We start from the raw sequence: 23,582 nt of genomic DNA, 5'->3' as shown, positions 1-23,582 counted from the left end.
GGCATTAAAATAAAGGCCTGGAGTGGAGCAAGGAATGGAGAGAAGAGGATCTGGAACTTCTTGCCCATATTCCCAGGGTGCAGCTTGTTTACCGTGAAGTCCAGAATCCTGCACACAACAGTGTGCTTTTGCTTCTTGGCATTTCTTGGCAAGTAATTGGCTTCTCAGCGTTTTCGCTGAGAAAAACGATGCAAATGTAGAAGGAATTTTGGAGGTTACTATAGATAAAGACGGGTCCAGTGGGTCTCAGAGGCAGGGCCTCCGTTTCGTTTTCCTTTTCATCTGGTACCACCTCACACACAGACTCCTGGTCGGAAGTTTGCTGGTAGAGGAGGGACAGGGCTAGAGGGGGTGATTTTGCTTGCAACTACCAAAGCTATTTGAATAAGAAGCGTTCTCGGGCAATCTGGAAAGGGAAGAGTTGTGTCTGTTGAAAACCAGTCGCAGCAACTCAATCATTTTTGGTTGCCCAGTGTGCACCAGGAGCAGATGGCTCCCAAGAATCGGATGGGGGCTCCCGAGCTCCTCGGGAGCTGGGAGGCAGCTTGAGCGGCTGATTTCACTGGAGTCGAATTCTTGGGGGAGGAGGAAAGGGGCGGAGAGAAGCCCGCAGCGGGAGGCGGAGCCCTCCTCGCCTGCATCTGTTAGTGGAGGTTGGGAAGCCTGGCCTCCTCCTCCTCCTCCTCCTCCTCCTCCTCCTCCTCCTCCTCCTCCTCCCCGCCCTGCGGCCCCCACCTGGCTCCTCCCTAAGTTCTCCACGCTCCCCTCCCCCCACCCTCTTCCAAGGACAATCTGCAAGAAAGCAGTGGCGGCCGAGGAGAGCTTAAGACTAAATAAAAGGCAAGAAGGAAGGGAGGCCTCGGGTGAAGAGCCAAAGTGGGTGGGTGGGTGGGGAGCCGGTGGTAGGAGCGTGCAGGGAAGGAAGCGGTGGGGGGGGGGGAGTGGTGGGGGCCGAGGTGCCAGAAGAGGTGAGATGGCATCGAAGCCAGAGACGGGGGGGGGGGGGGTTCGGTGCCAGGCGGTCGCGAAGGAACCTAGCCGGCCCTTGGGTTATCTCCCCTGCAGTTGCACGCTCAGCTCCATTCCCTGGGAATCCGGGATGGATGAAGCGGTCCCGGTCAGCGTCGCCCTTGTCCGACCGACCCTCGTCACGGGCACTGGTCCAGGGCAGTCTGTGCACCTGTGATGCCACCCTTCTTCCTGCCTCCCTCCCTCCCCCCCCTCCCCCCACACCGCGTGCGCCTACCCACACGCACGTGATCTTACGTAGGGATGGTTAGCATTCGCGTCTGCTTTGCAGCTCTGGAAAGGATGCTTCTATACATGTCTGCATGTGTACCTGTGAAAGTCAGAAGACTGTGAGCTGTGGGGTACGGGGGGGGGGGGGGGTCAGCGCTCCTAACCTCTTCCTTAGCCGGAATTCACCCTGCAGCTGCAGGGGTGGGAGATGTTCGAAGGGGCCCCCTGTGATGAGCCTTCTAACCTAGATTGAATGAGAGGAAAACGCTCAAGGCAAAAGAGATCATCAGCACACTCACAAGTCTGCCTCTTTCCAAATTTTTGGGTTCCCATATGCTAGTGAGGCCATTTCAAGAACAGCACAAGTTTGGACATTAACAGTGTAGTTAAATAAGACAGTATTTGTGTGTATGTATGTTTGGGTCCTAAGCTTCTAAGTCCTAGTTGTGTCTGGGTGTTTGTGTTTTTGTATTGTTTTGTCTTGTTGGGCTCTCTCTCTCTCTCTCTCTCTCTCTCTCTCTCTCTCTCTCTCTCTCTCTCTCTCCCTCCTCTCTCTGAGCTGGTACTGGGGTTTGAACTCAGGGTCGGGGTGCTGTTTCTTAGTTTTTTGTTTTTTGTTTTTTTACTGAAGGCTAGCAGTCTACCACTTGATCCACACGTCCACTTCTGGCTTTTTAATGGTTAATTGGAAATAAGAGTCTCATAGACTTTCCTGTCCAGGCTAGCTTTGAACCCCAGTCTTCAGCCCTCAGCCCTCTGAGTAGCTAATATTGCAGGTGTGAGCCACTGCTCCCAGGCTCTGAAGATGTTTTATTGGTGGTGATGGGCATCAAGCCTAAAGCCTGGCATGAGGAGGCAAATTCTGTTCTACTGAGTTAAATCCCCAGGTCTAAGGTTTTGGAAATAGACTGTAGAGGTGTGTCTATCTCCAAGCCTATTTTAAACTTTTCATGTATTTCTATTTCTTTCAGTGCATCAGTTCATTAATGCTTTCAACAAGTGTTTACTGAGTTTTCTGCTGTGTGCACAGATTTCACTAGTCTTTGATAGACCATGATCATAGTTTCTACTTTGAGGAGGTCTCAATCTAGTAGGGGAAAGTCAGTGGATCAATCCAGTCTAGTGTCAGCAAGTCTTTTTTTTTTTTTAAATAAAGGGACACACAGTAAATATTTTAGGCTTTGCAGATTAGCAGGTCTCTACTGCAATAGAGACTATCTTGCTGTTTTAGCACAAAAGCCGTTATAGATAATATGGGAACCAATGAGGGGAGTATGGACATTACTATTTTTCCCTCCAGAATAGAATCTTGATATGTTGCCCAAGCTCACCTTAAACTTTTAGTCTCAAACAATGATCACTTCATCTTTCTTTGTAGCTGGAATACAGGCATGTATCACCGTGCCTGACAACAACAAAATCTTCATTTCATGTATTTTTTCATGCGTCATGAAATATATATACTTGCAGCCCTTTAAAAACATGAAACTGTTTTGTAGCTTGTTACCATACAAAATCATGTGCGTGGTTGGATTTGGCTCTGCCAGCTGTAGTATGCTGACCCTTGATCTATGCCAACCCTGTTTTAGAACAGAAGAAGCAATTAAAATACCACTAAAGGTACTTAAGCGGTAATGAGTAATCTAATTCCAAACAATATGTGATTTAGAGGTCTAAAGAGAAGCTTTATAGCATTATTCATAACCAGTAAAGGTTGAATGTGTTAGAATGTGTCTAGAGCTAGTCACACTTAAATGATGGAGTTGGGTGTGGATCTGAGGAGAGAGCTAGGATATCCTAGACAAGGAATGCAAGGTGCAGGGTGTCTAAGCACAAAATTGAGTCTGACTACTGTGACTTTCAGATGGAAATGGAGGGGAGAATCTGTAGGTGAAGTGGTAGGCTGGGGCTCCATCTTTTGTAGCTTTGAATGCTAACCTAAGAAGTTGGGACTTGACTTGTCAGTACTGTTGATGTATTATGCTTATTTATTTTTATTTATCTATTTATTTTGTTGATCATGGGGCTTGACCTCAGGGCCCGGGTGGTGTCTCTGAGCTTTTTCCCTCAAGGCTAGCATTCTACCACTTTGAGCCACAGCTCCACTTCTGGTTTTCTAGTGGTTAATTGGAGGTAAAAGTCTCAGGGACTTTCCTACCAGGACTGACTTCAAACCTCGTTGAATCACAATTCTCAGATCTCAGCCTCTTGAGTAGTTAGGATTACAGGCATGAGCCACTGGCGCAGAACCAGTGGTTTGTGTCTTTTTGTTTCTTCTTCTTCTTCCTCCTCCTCCTCCTCCTCCTTTTCTTCTTCTTTTTCTTTTTCTTCTTCTTCTTCTTCTTCTTCTTCTTCTTCTTCTTCTTCTTCTTCTTCTTCTTCTTCTTCTTCTTCTTCTTCTTCTTCTTCTTCTTCTGTGTGTGTGTGTGTGTGTGTGTGTGTGTGTGTGTGTGTGTGTGCGCGCGCGCTGATGGCTTGGACTTAGGCATTGTTCCTTAGCTTTACCTTTCATGGCTGGCACTCTACCACTTGAATCACATCTCCAGTCTGGCTTTTTGCTGCTTAATTGGAGAAAAGAATCTCATGGACTTTTCTGCCTAGGCTGGCTTCAAACTGCTATCCTCAGAGCTTAACCTGAGTAGCTAGGATTAAAGGCATGAGCCATCACAAGTGTAAGCTTTCAGTGCCTGGTTATTAATCTGTGTCTCCTGTCTATCTTACACGTGTCTTACTGCATGCATTTTATCAGTTGGTGTGTGTATGTGGCTTATGTCTGTATAAGTAGCTGCCCTGATTTCCCCATATGCGGTGCAAAAAACATATGCTGTCTTTAAAGCTCTTGTTCCGCTGCACAAATCTCTCCATTAAAGGCTAAGGGGCCAGTGACCATTCCAGGAAAGTTTATTTTGTGTGTCTCTGAAGAAGGGAACCACAAGCTGAGGGATTCCATCTGTCATAGTAAGCAATTTAGGTAGAAAGAGGCCATGAGGACAGAGAAAAGGGAATTGATAAGAAAGCTGATAAGAAGGGAGAGTAATTGGGTTTGGTGATGGTTTTAAATAGCAGATAGTTTGAATCTTAAAAGCAACATGTTTTAACCTGTTATCAGGTTTTAACCTGGGAGACTGATGATTCTATTGGTGTATTAGAGATTTAAAAAGTATATCTTACGAGTTCCTTTGAGATATAATCCCTATCAACAAACATAGGATGATATCTCCTTGAGTCTTGTATACATCTGTGTGCGTATGGCAGTGATTTGGTGGTTACCCTTCCTATTTGATATTATACAGTGGATGGGACAAGACCCAAAGACAAAAGATCAAGACCTAAAAGGGAAAGGAAGACCTATAGAAAGTCCCTAATTCCGGGGCTGGGAAGGTGGCTCAGTGGTAGAGCGCTTGCCTTGCATGCTCGAGGCCCTGGGTTCGATTCCTCAGCACCACATAAGCAAAAAGAAAAAAGCCGGAAGTGGTGCTGTGGCTAAAGTGGTAGAGCGCTAGCCTTGAGCTGAAGAGCTGAGGGACAGCTCCCAGGCCCAGAGTTCAGGGCCCATGACCGGACCCCCCAAAAAAAAAAAGAAAGTCCCTAATTCCTTCCTCTGACACCCATATTTTGCCCAAACTCCAATGTACCTTTTTAGCCTCAAACTCTAGTCTCAGCTCCTTTCCCTCCCCAAACGCTCAATTTCACAATACTGAACCCTAATCTTCACTGTGATTTGTACCCTCAGCAATACTCCTTCCTTCTTTAAAAGGGAAGAATCTCCTAAGCTAAACCTTCTTTGTCCCTTTCCTTCTTCCTAACTCATTGCTGTTAATTACCCTTCTCCTTGACCTTAGCTTATTCTCCAGATAGGTTCCAATTGGAATGGGAGAGAATCAGGAGGGATTAGCCAGACTTCTGCAGTCTTAGGTTTGATTACTGTGACATTTCAGCTAGTCATTCTGAGAGGGTGTAGCTTCCTCCTCTGGAAGAAATCCAAAACACCCAGGCTGTACAGCACAGTGTTAGTGTAGTGGAAGAGCCTGACTTGGTTGGCTCTAACTAGTCTAGCACAGACATTTCTTGAGCAAGTAGCACTTTGATCCAGTTGTATCTTAACTGACTATTGTCTTCAATTCTAGAGTGGATCATGACCCATGAAGAGCACCATGCGGCCAAAACCCTGGGGATTGGCAAAGCCATCGCTGTATTAACCTCTGGCGGAGATGCCCAAGGTAAGGTAGAAAAAACAAAAAAAAACCCTGACTGTAGGACCTGTAGAATTTCTTGACTCCCCTTAGACTAGTTAAATCTAATCTTCTGTAGATTCACATTGATTTTTTTTTTTTGGGGGGGGGAGTCCAGTCGTGGGGCCTGAACTCTGGGCTTGGGCGCCGTCCCTCAGCTCTTCAGCTCAAGGCTAGCGCTCTACCACTTGAGCCACAGCACCATTTCGGCTTTGTTCTTTTTTCTTATATGGTGCTGAGGAATTGAACCCAGGGCTTCATGCATGCAAGGCAAGCGCTCTACCACTGAGCCACCTTCCCAGCCCCTAGATTCACATTGAAATCCTAGGTCTTCCTAAGAAGTCAGGCCGAAGTCCTTAGTACATTTGGATTTTAGTTACTATTTTACTTTCACAAATCTTCCTAAGTCTTCTCTTCAAGTTCTTCTGAAATTTTTGGGACATATTTCATCCTCTGGCACCTGAAAGTACTATTTTCTTGAGAAGCATTGGAAAATAATTAAAGAAACAAAATTATTAAGAAGGCACTTGGGAAATAGTGAGAAGGGGTGAACACCAGGATATGAATTTCTGTGTCCCAAGCTAGATCCTCAGGCTTTAACTCTGACACCTGGAGAGGTCCTATGTGGACCAGCACCAACCAGCAATCTGTTTGCTTAGACTTTTCTTGTTTTTTCATCCTGTAGATCTTAAATAGGAACAGTAGGAGTTAGTACAGACCCCTTGGGGAAGAGAGGAGCAGAAAAAAGAGCCAGAGACACCCTTTCTCTCTCTGTTAGAGTTCAAAAAACCTGGGGATCATAGAATTCAGGTATACAGAAAAAATGAAGTAGGAGAGAAGGAAGGTGTAATTTTTTAAAATTGTGTACCCTTTGATCTTTGTGAATGTTCAAGTTTATAATATATTGAAGAGGGGCTAACAGAACATGGAGACAGTGATGGCATAAAGACAAAGATTTTCTCTAGTTTGCACTCCTCCCCTCCTCCATGCTTCTGACCCTGGGCTTTCCTAGACTTTGCCAGGAGCACCCACTCTGTATCAAATTGTGGTGAAGAAGCCGATTGCCTTTGGCAACATAGTTTAATAGGGAAAGATACTCTGTGTCTTAGAATTCAGGCATATAAGTAAAATTAACCAAGTATGTACCCTCTTATGTAATGAAATGATGGACCCTGATTGAAGTAATCAGGGAACACTTTATGGAGAAGATAGGTTTCAAGAAGTGAATCCCTATTATTTAAGTATGGTGGAGAGTGACTGGCATATAGTAAATGCTCCGTAAAAGGACTTTTAATAACTAGAAATGAATGATTGAGCATGGCCTCAAACAGGATGATAGGTGCTATATTTGCATCAACAAAAGACAATATTAATATTCATGGTTACTGGTATATTAATAAAGATAGACTTTAAATACATTTAAATGAACATTTAATTATTTTGTGGTGTATATTACGAATCAGAGAATTCTAGAAAAAAGAAATTGAGGGGAGAGGGCACAGAAGTCTGAGTTTAAAAAAGTGGCCAGATCACGAATGTAGGGCCCTGGTAGAGCCTGGAGAAGCTGCTGGCCTGGCTTTTATCTCTGTTCCCTTTACCAGCAGAACCTCGTGCCTATACTGAGCTTTACAGGATAAATTTGTGTTGATCTTGGATCCTTGATAGTGTGACCTGTGGTCAGATCAGAGAACCTGCTTTAAAAACAAAAAAATCCTTATGATACACAGTGTATGAAATAATGAAGGAAGAGTGCTTTTGGGGAGGAAGATGGAGGGGGAGAGAGAGAAAGAGAGAGGCTGAGGGAGGGAGAGAGAGAATGGAGAGAGATCACTGTGATTTAACTTGGATCTAAGAGCAGCAAAGTTATTTCAGCTTCTAATGCTGACCGGTGAGACCCTCCTGAATTAGTAATAAGCTTCTTGTGGTCAGGAAAGAGTTATTAATTTGGACATGGGCTCTGGATAAGCTCATTTAAAGAGGGTTCAGTGGAACCAGGGCCTGTAGGACTCTGTGATACAATCTATTAAGGATATATCTCATCTGAATCCACATAACAGGCAAGCATCAGTAGGACAGAGAGAGGTAGAACATGAAATTCTAGGGAGGCGGGATAGGATTGAGAGTCCCAGCTGTGGAGCAGCTCCAATAGAGGTGACTTGCCCAGAGTTAGGTTTGATGGACCTCATTTCTCTTAGGGAGAAAGTACAGAAATGCATTTTTAAAAAATATAATTTTGCTAGGTGCTGGTAGCTCACATCTGTAATACTAGCTACTCAGGAAACAGGATTGTAGTTTGAAGTCAGCCCTGCAGGAAAATCTGTGAGACTCCTATCTCCAATTAACTTCCACAAAAACTGGAAATGGACCCGTGGCCCCAGTGGTAGAGCACTAGTCTTGAGCCCAAAATGCTCAGGGTCAATGCCCAGGCTCTGAGTTCAAGCCCCAGAACTGGCAATATATATATAGTTATTATTAAAAAGTTGTACAGAAGGTTTACAATCTCATCAGTCAGGTAGTAAGTACAGTTCTTCTTATACAATGTCACCTCTTCTTTCAGTTTCCCCCTCCTATCTCTGCCCATAAGTTGCATAGCTAATTTTTTTACATAGTGTATATTGAATATCATGTCTGCATTTGTTCACTCTTCCTTTCTCCACAGGAATGCATTTTCCCCCCTAGGATCCATGGACTAAATGGGAAAGCAAGATGGAACTCTATAAAAATTCATAGACTAGCAAAACTTAGCTCTTGAAGCAGGAAAAGTGGCCAGGAATCAGATATCTGGAACTCAAAAACCAAGACCTCTGAGATGCTAGGCTGAGGCTACTTTCTAAACCCCAACTCACTTTTTAACATAGAAAAGGCCTCAGCCATATTTAGCCTTATGAAATTGGGGTCTCCTGACTCTGGAAAGGACATTAGCCATCCCTCTAGCCCTCTGTCCCCAGAGATGGTTATTCTATGTTTAAATACAAGAATGGGGAAAGGCCAGCCCACAGGCCCAATAAGGTCCCCAAAAATCTTTCGGTACATGATGAGACAGATGCACCATGCTTCTCTTGAGCTGCCTGCTGCCATCTGCCTGTGTTGATAATTTTGTATGGCCTGTAATGATGTCATAAATATCCAAATGGATCTTTTTCTTGGCAGAAAAATGGCTGCTCATACCTGGTAGGTTTGATCTTGTGGTTTGCTCTTCTAGGGTTTATGATGTTTAGTTATATATCCATTAGAAAGTACAACTCACACCTAACAAACATTTATTCCTCATACTTTTTATAAATTTTCATTTCAAGCTCAGGTAGAAGAAACTTTTTCACATTGACTTTCAAAATATTTGTGCCCAAAACATTCACTAATTCTTTTCTGTCTAGTCTCATAGAGATCCATCACCCATAGATCTTCTCCCCCAAATCTCTTCCCCAAAGGCTATAATTGGAAATTATAAACTACGTGCTTATAAAGTTCTCCTGAGCTCCTCGTGGCTGTACCCAGAATACCTTTTGCCTGGTGCCTGTAATATTATACTTTATCTTTCTTTTCATGAGTCAGGCAGCTGCTATAGAGGTTTATTTAGGGAAACATGGAACAGCCAAAAAGTCTGTACTGGCTTAGGGCCAGAATAGGCCAGTGAGGTTGGTTAAAAGAGCCCAGTTATTGGGACTCCTTAGTAGAAACCTTCTCTACACTCCAGTGATTTTTAGAGATCTATGAGTAAGGCACACAGATATCCAGAGTTTAGATAGAAGCACAAGGTGGGGAGAGGGTCTTCAAACTTGATATCTTATTCAACTTAGAGGCAGGGAGGATTGCCTCTGAAGATTGGCAGAGTAGATAGTTCCAGAATGTTCTTTATTGTGAGATTTTTTTTTTCTGCTGCTAAACAGATTTGGGGATACTCTCGGCCTATCAATTGTTCACTTTCTGTTCATTTGTTTCTCTCAATACACCTACTTCTTTATCATTTATTCAGGTTGGGAGCAGGAAACAGTCTCCTACCCAATATATTTTGGAAATTTTTTTTTCTTATTTCCTAAGATTACAAATGCATATTCCAGAGCGCCAGGTAGAGAATTGCATAGGTCTATAGCAGGCTGGAAAATAAACACTTTGCATATCTGTTCTGATCTGTGTGTGCAAACTATTCATGTCTTCTAGAGCATTGATCGCCTTGTATTGATTCCAACTTTGTTTCTGTCATACATGCAGACTTCCTAGCTTCTAACCAACCCCTTTGTCCACAGATGATTGTGATGATAGTGATGATGATGATGATGATGATGATGATGATGATGATGATGGTGATGATGATGATTTGGTTTATTGATTCACACTAAGTGTATGAATGTAGACTTTTAGACTTAGGGATTTGTCTTAATAATGTTGTATGTAAGCTGTGACCTTGGTGCTAATAAGAGCTTGTTCCAGTCCTTACATTAGATCATTTACCCAAACCACTTAGCATTGTTCTCATTTCTTAAAACTGTCTCCTTTGGCTTCTAAGACATTGCTAAGTATTGATTCTCCTTTCATCTTTCCTGGTGCTCCTTTAAAAAAATTAAAGAAATGAATAACAGAAAAACATTTTTCAGGGGCTGGGAAGGTGGCTCAGTGGTAGAGCGCTTGCCTTGCATGCATGAGGCCCTGGGTTCGATTCCTCAGCACCACATAAGCAAAAAGAAAAAAAAAGCTGGAAGTGGCATTGTGGCTCAAGTGGTAGAGCGCTAGCCTTGAGCTGAAGAGCTGAGGGACAGCGCCCAGGCCCAGAGTTCAGGCCCCACGACCGGACCCAAAAAAAAAATTTTTTTTTTCATTAGCATCAGTTCTCCATACAAGGGAATTTCATTCCAGCATGTCCATGCAGGCATGCAAGGTACCTTAATCAGACTCAGCCCCTCCCTCACTCTTCCTCATTTCCCCCTTCCCAAAACAATCTCTAGGAGCCTCATTATTCCATTTCCACACATATTTGTGAAGTATTTTGATCACGTTCATTCTCTTTCACATTCACCTTCTCCACACCCATTAAATCTTAGACAGGACCTATTTTCAATTCTGTCTTTTTAATTTATTGAATATTAATTGTTCAAAGGGATTTTACTGTGGTATTTTATACATGCATATAGTGGGTTAATTAGATGGACTTTCTTTGTTTACTCTTACTTTCTCCATCCCTTTTAGCTTCTGTTCTTCAACAGCTTTTAATGAGATTCATTTTGCCATTTTCATTCAGAGATGTCTTGCTGCTCTTTATTAGCCTTTTTCATGTAACCCCGTGGTTGGTTTTCCTCAAGGTTCTTTGCTTTGCTTTTATTTTTTCTAATTCTTTACATTGTCTTAGGGAGTCTCCTGAGGTTTGAGCTCAGGGTCTGGGTGCTGTCCCTTAGATATTTTGCTCAAGACTGATACTCTACCACTGGGGCCATACCTCCACTTTCAGCTCTTTGCAGGCTAACCATGAGTTCCCATTGCCAGGCTTTAGATGCTCAATTAGTAGGGATTCAATGAGTGATTGGGAGCCAGTAGTCATAATAAATACTAGGTCATTATGTAAAAGAAAAGGAAAGGAAAGAAAGCAAGGAAAAGATACTCTTCTGGGAGTTAGTGGCTCACACTTAAAGTTCTAGCTACTCAGGAAGCTGAGATTTTTTTTTTTTTTTTTTTGGGTCCGGTCGTCGGGCCTGAACTCTGGGCCTGGGCGCTGTCCCTCAGCTCTTCAGCTCAAGGCTAGCACGCTCTACCACTTGAGCCACAGCGCCACTTCCGGCTTTTTTCTTTTTGCTTATGTGGTGCTGAGGAATCGAACCCAGGGCCTCAGGCATGCAAGGCAAGCGCTCCACCACTGAGCCACCTTCCCAGCCCTCAGGAAGCTGAGATCTGAGGATCATTGTTCACAGTTAGCCAGGGCAGAAAAGTCTATAAGAAGCCAGGCACTGATGGCTCACACCTGTAATTCTAGCTACTCAAGAGGCTGAGATCTGAGGTTTGAAACCAGCTCAGGCAGGCAGGAAAGTCTGAGACTCATCTCCAATTAAACACTAAAAAGATGGAAATGAGGCTGTTTCTCAAATGGTAGAATGGTAGCTTTGACCACAAAAGCTCAGGAACAGAGCCCAGGCCCTGAGTTTAAGCCCCAGTACACACACACACACACACACACACACACACACAAGTCTGTAAGACTCTTATTTCCAATTAACTACCAAAAAGCTGGAAGTGAAGGTGTGACTCAAGTGGTAGAGCGACAGCCTTGAGTGAAAAAGCCAAGAGAGAGCTCAAGTTCAAGCCCCAGTACTGCCTCCCCCTCCAAAAAAAGAAAAGACATCTTGATTTTTTTTTATACTGTCCCATTCTAAATAGGTTTGGATCATTCAGTAGTTTGTAATGACTTTTAATCTGGTGCTGCAGATTTTTCTAACTTGTGGCTTCCCGGGTGCTTGCTAGTATATGGTATTTCTCTAGGTAAGGCTTAAGCACTATGTGAATAGATTTTGGATTGAAACAAAAATATATACTGGGATAGCTGAGAGAGAGTATGTGAAACAATTCATTAGAAGTTGATCCAGCCTGTCTATAAGATACTTAATTGTCATCATGAGCCCCTCCATATATTATAGCACAGAACAGGAATGTCTTCCTCTCTCCTACCCAGAAAGTTGTGCTTAATGCAACATCGGTAGCATTGTTCTTAATTTAGAACATACATATGGAGCATGTTATGTGTTGGAACAGGTTGGCTGCTCCAGGTGCTTCTAGAAGAGTTCTTGATTTAGCAGCTACTTGAAAAAGGATGATACTCGGCTATAAAGAAAGGGAAACTCTCTGCTCTCTGTTTTAGTCCTAATTTTTTTTCCTCCCAATGGAAGCAGAGAGAATAATTAAAAGCACATTTGGAAGTTCTCTGTATATATCTTAATATGCAAGGCTGCTGAAGAAGGTCAGCAACTTTCCATTCACAGGCTGAGTGCATGCCAGGAGAAGGCCCCGAGAGAATAAGCGCCCCATTGATTTTTCTGCACTCTTGGTCACAGCCTGTAGAAGCTGGAGAATCACAACTGTGAGGCACACATCGGAATGTAGGCCAACCCAAATGACCCCAAAAATCTGTCTGTCTGTGTGTATGTCATGTATACATGTGTGTATGCACATGTGCTTGGGTTGAGAAAATTCATCATCTGGTAATAGAGCAAGTTGAGTGCATTAGGTCACTGAACCACAAAAAGTCATGTCTTTTCAAAAAACAAAACAAAAACAAACAAAAAACTCCTAAAGCTGGATGTCTAGATACAGGGAGGAAAGCAAAGATAAATCTATGGAGATTGGTAGGATGGAGTACAGTGGTTAACAATGGGATCATAGGTATTTTAGGACTTGGATTCAAATCAGAACTTTCTAAGGGTACAAGTACCCTTGTACCCTTATACCCTTGTATAACCATGACCCTTCAGAGTTTTAGTTTCCAAATCTAAAATGGAAGCAAGTCAAGGGGTGGATGGCATTAAATGACTTGGTATTTGACAAGTTCTCAACAGTGTCAAACCTAAACAATATACATTCCAAAAACTGCTTGCTTGTATTAGTGTGCCAGCAAGGAAAGGTCATGGGAAAGTCATGGTTTGGGGGAATGGAAACACAGTAATAATGAGGCATCTGGAGCCCCACTAACAGTGAATGCAGTAACTGGGAGCAGGGAGACCAGAAGACTTGAGTGAAAAGGGAAAACCCTAGCAAAATGACTGATTCCCATCTTTAGCCAGATGTCAATTATGTGGATTCCAGGCTGCCCTTCTTACTAGTAACTGTTTCCTGCCTTCTTCCCTGCTCCTTGTAGGTATGAATGCAGCTGTCCGGGCTGTAGTTCGAGTTGGTATCTTTACTGGTGCCCGGGTCTTCTTTGTCCATGAGGTTGGTTCTCCATTTTGCACCCTACCATTCTTTCTCTGTTCTGTTAATCTGCCTCCCACTCCCTTCCCACTTTCTCTTCTTTACCTCCTAGTGGCATTGCTGTATTTGCTTTCCCTGGAGTCTCTGTGTCCATGAATCACTCACTCCTTCCCACTCTTGGTTCCAATAATGCTACCAAGACCCAGATTTCTGTAAACCAGTCCCCATGTTACCTATTCAATTTAAAGGAAGAAGTAACTCTCTGCCTTCCTTCCATCTCCTAGACACTGAGAGAAACTCAAAAGGACAGTCTTTTTTTTTTTTGGTCAGTCATAAGGCTTGAACTCAGGTCCTAAGTATTCTTGAGCATTTTTGCTCAAAGCTAGTGCTCTACCACTTTGAGTCACAGTGCCACTTTTGGTTTTCTGGAGGTTAATTGGAAATAAGAGTCTCAGGGACTTTCCTACCTGGGCTGCCTTTGAACTGTGATCCTCAGATCTCAGCCTCCTGAGTAGTTAGGATTATAGACATGAGCCACTGGTGCCCAGCAGGAATAGTCTTTATAGCAAATTTAGTATATATCTTGGGGTAGAACCCCAAGAAAGATAAATCTCATTGTCTTTCTGAGGTTTTTGCCTAACTTTGTGAGGTTCTAACTCTCCTTGGTTCCCTTCTCTCAGTTCCCTCTCATGTTTGTTTTGCCCACCTTTCTTTCTATAAAATGTCTTCTCGTCTCAAATTTTATAATTTCATTATGTCACATTTTTCCTTCCCTCTGCCCAATATGCCCTTTTCCTTCCTGATTATTGTTGTCAAAACCACCTGTTATCTAGGTCTCCTGGAAAGCAGCTTGGAGGAAATGAAATGAGTAAGAGTTATTAAAGTTAAATATTAAGAAGGATATTCTAATGTCTAAAGAAACTAGAACAAGGAATTGCAAAAGTTGATACTTCTTCTTTGTACGGGGTAAATATAATATTCTCAACTGGGTGCTGTGGCTCACACCTGTAATACTAGCTACTCAGGAGGCTGTGATCTCAGGATTGCAGTTCAAAGCCAGCCTAGGCAGGAAAGTCCATGAGACTCTTACTTGCAGCTAACCACCAGAAAGCCAGAAGTAGAGCTGTGGCTCAAAAATGATAGAGTGCTAGCCTTACGTGAAAAAGTTCAGGTATAGCACCCAGGTCCTGAGTTCAAGCCCCACAACTGACAATAAATAAATAAATAAGAGCATCCATGAATCACTAGTGGGAAGAGGTGACTTGATTCTAAGAGACCCTCATTCCAGAGATCCTGTGCTAGTCCTGGGAATTTAGGGGAGCCTAGTGGAAGCTAAATAAGTGTAATGTTCCCTACAGGGTTACCAAGGCCTGGTGGATGGTGGTGAGCACATCAGGGAAGCAACCTGGGAGAGCGTGTCCATGATGCTTCAGCTGGTATGTTCCAGAATACTCCTGAACTATATTTGTTGTCTCCCCATCTCCTCCCATTCTGACTTGGACTCATGGTCTTACACATTCCCTGCCATGTGCTTTGATGTGGAGAGATTCTGTGTTAAGAGAAGAGCTTACATTTGCCCTTTACTGTGTATTTGAAAACATCACCCTGGTCTGCGGGAGTTGGGCTGGGAGGATAGTCACAGGACAGTTTGAACTTTATGGAAAGGTCATAGGCAAGACTTTTGGAACTGGCACATGATAAACAAGTCTCACTGTGGGGTCACGGGGAAGGTCTGGCCCTGAAAATAACCTTACTAGAGGACCAAGGCCAGAAGCAGAGCTAAAATCTGTCTGTCCTCATAGAATGGAATTGAGATGACATAAAACCAGATCAAGGGAAGAAGAAATGAAGCCAGAATCTTTACCAAAATGCTAACAATATACTGATTTTTCATATCCCTGTCTTTATGCTTCATATTCCATGTTATTCTAAACTCTATTTAATATGTAACTACCATGGGCTAGGAACCATTTCTTGATAATGCTGAAAAATTTACAAAATACATTAGTATCATTGTTATCCCCATTCTTCACCAAGATCCCCTAAAAACCCATGGGAAGAAATTTGTTCATGTACAATGCCTTGTGAAGTCTCTATACAAGCAATTTACATCATACCCCCAAGTCATGAGTGACTTGGAGCTTACGTGATTTGTGAACACCTTAACTCTCCTCATCTCCTGTGGGCAATTTATAAGTTTCTGGGAAGTTAAGGTTTCTACCCGCAGAACTGTTTTTGTTTTTGTTTTCCTATGAATACTTGGGTAGTGTGGCTCCTATTCTTAGCATTGTAGATCTGTAGGAGCTAGGGGGAACAAATGGGCAGTGCCTGGTAGTCTTAGTTAGAAATCTCAATGTATTAGAGCGGAAAAGATATGATCACATTGTGATGAATTCCTAATGATAGTTTGGATACAATCCAATAATGTCAGGCCACTAGGGAAAATTCCAGAGACTAGTTATTGCTACTTCCTTCTAAAATGTAAAACATGGAGATAGTTCTAGAAGCTAACACTGTGCGTTCCCATACTCTCTTTGAAAATTGTCACTTTGATGATAAAATCTTCAATGAGGCGGGCATGATAGGTTATTCAAGAGGTGAAGAGGGGAGGACTGTGGTCTGACATCAGTCTGGGAAAAATTGTGAGACCCTATCTGGAAAGCATCAAAGGCACAAGGGCCCAGGGCTCAAGTGGCAGATTGACTACTCCATACACTTGAGGCCTTGAATTCAAGCCCCAGTGCTATTCAAAAATATCTTCAATGAAACGGTTGAGCTTACTAGTCTTGCAGGATATTTAGTAGAACATAGGAATGACCCCTGCTGGTCCCTAGCCAGCGTTATTTCTCTTTCCTTTGGAATACGCAAAAAATCTAGGCAGATCCCAGGAATCTCCTGTGGAATCACATGGTTCTGTCACTCCATTACAGTGTTGGAATAGGGGTGGAAAGCTTAGCACGTGTAGATCACATTTGGTTGTGTCTCTTGAGGAGTCAATTTCTACTTTTTCCTCCAGGGAGGCACAGTGATTGGAAGTGCCCGGTGCAAGGACTTCCGGGAACGAGAAGGACGGCTCCGAGCCGCTCACAACCTGGTGAAACGTGGGATCACCAATCTGTGTGTCATCGGGGGTGATGGCAGCCTCACGGGCGCTGACACTTTCCGTTCTGAGTGGAGTGACTTGTTGAATGACCTTCAGAAATCTGGTGAGACGTTATTTATATCAGTATTACTTGTTTGTATGAGTGTGTGTATGTGTGTGTATTCCTTACCTCCCATTGGCAAACAAGGTTATCCAGACACAAATAAGCAGGGCTTGTCCCCCTTTCTCTGCTGTTGCTTACAATGGCTGCCTTTCTTTTCTTTCTAGTAATGTGCTGCCTTGGCATCCTCACTCAGTGGCTTTTGGTTTGCTTCTCATTGTAGGTAAGATCACAGCTGAGGAAGCTTCCAAGTCCAGCTTCCTGAACATCGTGGGTCTGGTTGGCTCAATTGACAATGACTTCTGTGGCACTGATATGACCATTGGCACTGACTCTGCTCTGCATCGGATTGTAGAGATTGTAGATGCCATCACCACCACTGCTCAGAGGTAAGGGGCTTTGGAGGGTAGCAGTGGAGGACGGTAGCAGGTAGGACAGAAGCTATAGTTTTCTTGGGCTAGCACAGTTTTGCTAACTGGATTACCCCTAGACCATGAAGCTGCACTGTTTCCAAAATGCTGTAAGATTTGTCTTTTGCCATTGCTCTCCGCCCATTGTCTAATCATATAACTGAGGGCCTGAGTACCTGTGGTCTCCTGAATGGTTAATGATCAGACTGAGCCAGATCCAGGGAGTCCAAACCCACATTCTTTCCAGCTGTGTCACACAGAGACTATAAGTGTATGAGACCACTGTTCAGAAATAAGCACATATGAGTTAGGGAGAGGCCGCATGAGAGGATGGGAAGACAGGTAACTGTTTATCCCAGGTTAATCTTCATGATTACCGTCAGTTTAGTGCCCTATTTTCACATTCTTTTACTTTCTCCTTTTCCCTCTTGTGTTATTACTTTTTGTGCCAGTACTGATTCAGGGCCTCTCACTCTCCTTAGCTTTTTCCACTGAAAGTTTGTGCTATACCACCACTTTTCAGCTGTGTGTGTGTGTGCATGCACATGTGCGTGTGTGTGTGTGTGTGCAAGCACATGTGCATGTGCATGCATGCATGCATGTGCATGTGTACCAGTCCTAGGGCTTACACTCAGGGCCTAGGTTCTGTCCCTTTTTCACTCAAAGCTAGCATTCTACCACTTGAACCATACCTCCATTTCCAGCTTCTTTTGGTGGCTAGTTGGCAATCAGGGTCTCCTAGGCTTTTCTGCCTGGGCTGACTTCGAACTATGATCCTCAGATCTCAGCTTCCTGAGTAGCTAGGATTACAGGTGAGAGCCACTGGTGCCCAACTCACTTCCCAACCACTTTTAAGAAGTTAGATATTAGTCATAGACTTTCCTGCCCTGTCTGGCTCCAAACCAGGATCCACAGATCTTAGCCCCCTGATAAGCTAAGATTACAGGTGTGAGCTACCAGTGCTTGGCAGCCCCCCCGCCCCCCGCCCCGTCCCTCTTGTGACCCATCCTTTTAGGAAATGGAGCCTCCATACTACCACCTCTTAACTACTGTGATTTCTCAGTCCTAGAAAGAACAACTAGTGAATAGTATTTTCTCTAGGTCTTCTTGGTTTCTAAGGAAACCTGTCAAGGGACTAGCAGCATAAATACATTTCCCAGGGGTTGTCTAGATGTTGTCAGCAGATAGAACCTGGTTATAGGGACAAGAGGACTATGTAAGCTTTCTATCTCTCTCTTGCAGCCACCAGAGGACATTCGTGTTAGAAGTGATGGGTCGCCATTGTGGGTAAGATCCCTGACCCGACCCATTTATTTATTACATAGATACTGAAATGGCCCTTTCTTCTTCCCAGAATGCCCAGAGAGGTTCCTCATACTTTCAGACCTGGAGGTGTACACATTCCAGGCAGTGTCACTTCCTTTCCCGGCCTCTTTTCCACCTTCCTTACTGACCTGCATCTACTTGTGGGTACACATTTAGGCATCCAAACAGTGTAAAAGGATGGACATTCCCGAAGTAGGGAAGCCTCTGGAGCAGGTGAACATGAATCCTAAGTGTTCTTTATGGAAAACATCTCATCATGGAAAACATGCCCATTTACAAGAATGAAATGTCAGATGACCATACATTTCACCAGCTATGGGGACTTGGAGATATTTCTGGGTATGGTGAGACTCTTTGTGGAGTATATTTCTGATTCTCCTCTCAGATACCTGGCCCTTGTCACCTCTCTCTCCTGTGGGGCCGACTGGGTTTTTATTCCTGAATGTCCACCAGATGATGACTGGGAGGAACATCTTTGTCGCCGGCTCACTGAGGTACTGGCACTTTATGTTGCCCCTTAAAAAAAAAAAAAATCCCTCATCCTATAATCCTGTTCCACTGATGACGTTCCATCATGATTTCTCATCCTCACGCTATTCCACTGACCACGTTCCCTTGTATTCTTGACCAGACAAGGACCCGCGGCTCCCGTCTCAACATCATCATTGTGGCTGAGGGTGCAATCGACAAGAATGGGAAACCAATCACCTCAGAAGACATCAAGAATGTTAGTATGGCTGGGTGAGAAGGTTGAAAGGGGTATTGTTGATCAAATAGCATAAACTGCTTTGTTGAATGGCAATTCCTTTGTACAACTACTGAAAGATAATTTTTAAGAAATTTAGAGTGAGCCACACTAGAGAGGCCTTAACATTGTCACCACCCTAGCCTGTTCCCTTCATAGTTTCTGAGTCTTCTGACAATATATTTCTTCCTGATGATTCCGTACAGCTGTAGGTCCCTGTCCCCCATTGTCCACCATTACAAGACAAAAGGCTGGGCCATGTATGGTTTGCCTCAGCTTCTCCTTCATTCCTTCCCTTGAGTCTGTGTGTTCTTTTCTTGCTCCTTTCAGCTGGTGGTGAAGCGTCTGGGATATGACACCCGGGTCACAGTTTTGGGGCATGTACAGCGGGGTGGGACACCATCAGCTTTTGACCGGATCCTGGTAAGTCACGGAGCTCAGTGGCTCTCAAACCTTCAAACCCACTAACCCTGCTATCCCAGGGCAGGGCTTACATCATTGATCATGCTGTCTTGCCACTCACCTGTAGACTGTAATGGCCTTCACCCATTCCCATTCACTTGGGAGTTGTCTTCTCTTGCAGAAATGGGCTTCCCTAATACTGAGGACTGATATCCTAGCACTCTTAACATCAAGGAAATGATTAAGATCTAATCATAAACAGTTTGATTCCTCTTATCCCAATTTTTTTTTTTTTTTGCCAGTTGTGGGGCTTGAACTCAGGGCCTGGGCACTGTCCCTGAGCTTCTTTTGCTTAAGGCTAGCATCTACCACTTGAGCCACAGCACCACTTCTGGCTTTTTCTGTGTATGTGGTACTGAGGAATCAAACCCAGTGCTTCATAAATGCTAGGCAAGCCCTCTGCCACTAAGCCACATTCCCAGCCCCTCTTATCCCATTTTAATAGAGAGAGAATCCACTTCTTTGTTTTATTATTAAGAAGGGATTAGTCTCTTTTTCATTTTGATGGTACTGGATTTGAACTCGAACCTTGCACTTGCTGGGAGGTTATCACTTCAGCTATGTTTCTAGTCCTGAGAAGGAAATATTCTTAAGTCTCAGCAGTCTTTTTGATCCTTGTAGTGGACATGTTTCTCTGGAGTCAACAAGAATCCTAGGGTTTTGATGGCAAGAGGATAGAGTCATTAAACTTCAGATGAAATCTGGGTGGGGAGGTAAAGCCCAGTAGGTTCTTGGGTACAATCCTTAAATATGGATCTCAGCTCTAATTTAGGAAGACTTTGTGTATCCTGGCTTTATAAGCTGAGCCAGATATTCAGGCCTGATCTCCATTGTTTCTCCCTGGGCTCCTGCAGGGCAGCAGGATGGGTGTGGAAGCAGTGATGGCCCTTTTGGAAGGGACCCCAGACACTCCAGCCTGTGTGGTGAGCCTCTCTGGAAACCAGGCTGTGCGCCTCCCCCTCATGGAGTGTGTCCAGGTGGTAAGTACTGACCCCAGTCCCCTTCTCAACGGTTTCATGCCCAGCCTAGGAGTTGATGGGGCCTGATACGATACCAACTTCTATAGGCAGGATGGCATAGGGAGAGACACCTGGGGGAAAGAACACAATGGGATGCAATCCCTGTAGTGTAGGAGCTGTAACCTTGCCACTAAGCCTGTTTCTTCAGCTACAAAGCATTCCTAAAGATAGAAAATTCTACGTCCTTTCTAGTAGTGAGACCCAATATCTCATAATATCCAACCTCTTAACTCTCTTACTATGTCTTTATTGGCAGAGAAATACAGTATCACCCCTAATTGTGTTAAAAACAGGGGAACATTATTCTGTTATGCCTGGGTAGTTTTTGTGTCCACATGATACCAATCTTGGGTCTGTTTCTCTAAACCAACATGGGGTTACTAACACTCACCATAAGGGTTATTTATTTTTTATTTATTTATTTATTTTTGGGTCCGGTCGTGGGGCCTGAACTCTGGGCTTGGGTGCTCTTCAGCTCAAGGCTAGCACTCTACCACTTGAGCCACAGCGCCACTTCCGGCTTTTTTCTTTTTGCTTATGTGGTGCTGAGGAATCGAACCCAGGGCCTCAGGCATGCAAGGCAAGCACTCTACCACTGAGCCATCTTCCCAGCCCCCATAAGGGTTATTTAAAGGACTGGAGAGAAGATGTAAGGATCTGATGTTGAGTGTTCACAAAATGGTGACTTTTGCTTTGGAAGAATAATTTTTCTGATTCTACAAACCTTCTAGCTGGCAGCTAGGATGTCAGGCCTGATTGTTGGGGCTGAATGCTTCCATATTGAGGCCTGCTTTTCTCTAAGACTCTGAAGTCCTAACAACTTACCAAATGTGCTTAAAACTGTGTCTCCAAATTTTCAAAAGCTCTTACTCATATAGCAGAAATCTATAGTCAAGCAGCAAATTGTAGAGATCACTGCCTCTTCTGATTACCTTTAAGACCTTTCCATTGACTCGGTCATTTGGAGGCCGGGGACCTGGCTATGAGTGGACATAGGTGTGAAGATGCTCTCTTCCATCTGTGAGCATTCTTTTACTCTGCCCAGAATTCTAATAAATAGACTATTGATTTAGCCCTTTTCTGTTGCTGTTCACTGCTCAGAAAATAACAGAGAAACAAATATACTTACATGAAAGTTTTAGGGGAAAAAGATGGGGTGCAGGGTGGACAGGATCCAGTCCTAAATCCAGAGATGAGCCATCTGACTATGGATGGAGATGGTAAAAAATTGTTGCTGTGCTCCTCCCTCAGACCAAAGATGTAACCAAGGCCATGGATGAGAAGAGATTTGATGAAGCCATGAAGCTGAGAGGCCGGTGAGGAAATTTCCTGAAACTTGCTAGCTATAGAACTTAGAAGCCAGAAGGAAGCCGTATGATTTTCATAGCTCATATATGAGCTGCTTTATTGTCTCTGCAACAATTTCTTCCCCAAGAAAGTTAGTTGTGAAATGATCAGAAAGTTTAGTTCATCTCAAGGATGCTGTCTTTGGGATGAACCTTTTATACACAGTTATTTCTAGTTGTGGACCTCAGCTAGATCCAGAGTTTCTCTAGCCACAGGGCTATCTCTTGTGCTAAGCACAGGGCCCGGGAGAAGAGTGCTCAGAAAGTGTTGGATGAATGGGTGAACCCTGGGAAACTTCACTCTGAGACTAAACTTCCTGTCAGAACTCTCAGGACTAGTGGCCCTGAGGAATGGCCTGAAGACACCCCTGTCTCTTTATACTGTTTACAGGAGCTTTATGAACAACTGGGAGGTGTACAAGCTTCTAGCTCACGTCAGACCCCCAGTCTCTAAGGTACTGGTGATTTGCCCACCTTCCTCGATCCTCTCCCTTCCCCAGTCTCTCTTTATTAAGTGTTAACGCCTTGCCAACCTCTTTGTCCCTACTGTAATCTTCAGTGCTGAGTCTCTGACTCAACTATGTTGACTTTCTCTTAGCCACTCCAGATATCAGCCTTGTGTTTTTGGTGGTTCCTGAGTATTTTTAACTCAAAACTCATACCCACTCAAGACTAGCAAGATAGCATGCAAAGAATAGAAAAGAGTTTTTATTTTTTTTAGAGTTTTTATTATGATGATGATAATCATTTTATTGCAATGGCCAGGAGCTAAACCTGCAGTATCTACTGGGTCTGCTGTATTTTCTCTCATCTCATTAAGGCTTAACCTGACTACATTCTTTGATATGTAAGCTGCCCCATCCTACATCATCCCACTCCCTACCTCTGATGCTTCCTTACCCTGATAGACTATACTATTTACTTTGACCACTTAATGTCTTAAATAATATATTTGTGAGTGATATTTGCTCTGTATTGTCTGGCTTTTCTTGGTAGAATGTAAGTCCTATGAAGTCATGTGTCCCAGGTTTTTAGAACAATGCCTAGGATATAAACAACACTTGGTAAATACTTGCTAAATTAAAAAAAAAAAAAAAGTTGCCTTTACAGACCTTATCACATACATTCTGAGAGCTTTTCTTTGGTAATCACATCTACTCTTTCTATTGGAGTAGTGGCTCTCTATATTTACTATTTATAGAATTATATGGGTTGTTTATTTATTTATTTATTTATTTATATATTTACATACTGGTCCTTGGGCTTGAACTTAAGGCCTGAACTTACGGCCTGGACACTTTTCCTGAGCTTTTCTGTTCAAGGCTAACATTCTACCAATGGAGCCACAGATCCACTTCTGCCTTTTTTTTTTTTTTTGGTTGTTAATTAGAGATCAAAATCTGATGGGCATTTTTATGCCTGGGCTGGCTTCAATCCATGATCCTTAGATCTCAACCTCCTGTATAGCTAGGATTAAAGGCATGAGCCACTGATACCAAGCTCAGAGTTGCTTATTAAACTTAGATTCCTTTCTCTTTCCCTCAGAGAGTACTTGGATCTATGGCAGGGGTCAGGCATATGCTGTTAAACAAGTTCCCCAGAGAGTTTATATTGCATGCAGTCCAAGAACTTTGGGGAATACTGCTCTGGAAGGCTATTATATAGAATGATAGTATCTGGGATTTAGAACAGTGGCTTTATTCATTATCTGCGAAA

General features: G+C 43.5%; 1 protein-coding gene across 3 annotated transcripts in view; it reads left to right on the top strand.

The window, feature by feature from the left end:
• Positions 1-23,582, top strand: part of Pfkm (phosphofructokinase, muscle) — a 45,127-nt gene that overhangs the window by 12,529 nt on the left and 9,016 nt on the right. For 2 of the 3 annotated variants that reach the window (XM_042677448.1, XM_042677446.1), the window contains 12 exons: positions 5,367-5,459; positions 13,303-13,376; positions 14,714-14,791; positions 16,372-16,561; positions 16,782-16,947; positions 18,211-18,255; positions 18,680-18,788; positions 18,926-19,021; positions 19,370-19,462; positions 20,356-20,481; positions 21,772-21,836; positions 22,258-22,321. In XM_042677448.1, coding sequence (XP_042533382.1) covers positions 5,375-5,459; positions 13,303-13,376; positions 14,714-14,791; positions 16,372-16,561; positions 16,782-16,947; positions 18,211-18,255; positions 18,680-18,788; positions 18,926-19,021; positions 19,370-19,462; positions 20,356-20,481; positions 21,772-21,836; positions 22,258-22,321 — 1,191 coding nt within the window. In that variant the 5' untranslated portion in view covers positions 5,367-5,374. Of the gene's footprint in view, positions 1-743; positions 841-5,366; positions 5,460-13,302; positions 13,377-14,713; positions 14,792-16,371; positions 16,562-16,781; positions 16,948-18,210; positions 18,256-18,679; positions 18,789-18,925; positions 19,022-19,369; positions 19,463-20,355; positions 20,482-21,771; positions 21,837-22,257; positions 22,322-23,582 lie in introns of those variants that run through there. The other variant, XM_042677447.1, reaches the window with a different exon arrangement.

This window comes from Dipodomys spectabilis, unplaced genomic scaffold (genome assembly GCF_019054845.1).
Source record: "Dipodomys spectabilis isolate Male_0828 unplaced genomic scaffold, ASM1905484v1 ptg000039l, whole genome shotgun sequence".
Taxonomy (NCBI): Eukaryota; Metazoa; Chordata; class Mammalia; order Rodentia; family Heteromyidae; genus Dipodomys; species Dipodomys spectabilis.
Note: the sequence above shows the minus strand (reverse complement) of the source record. Positions and strands in the feature narration are given on the sequence as shown.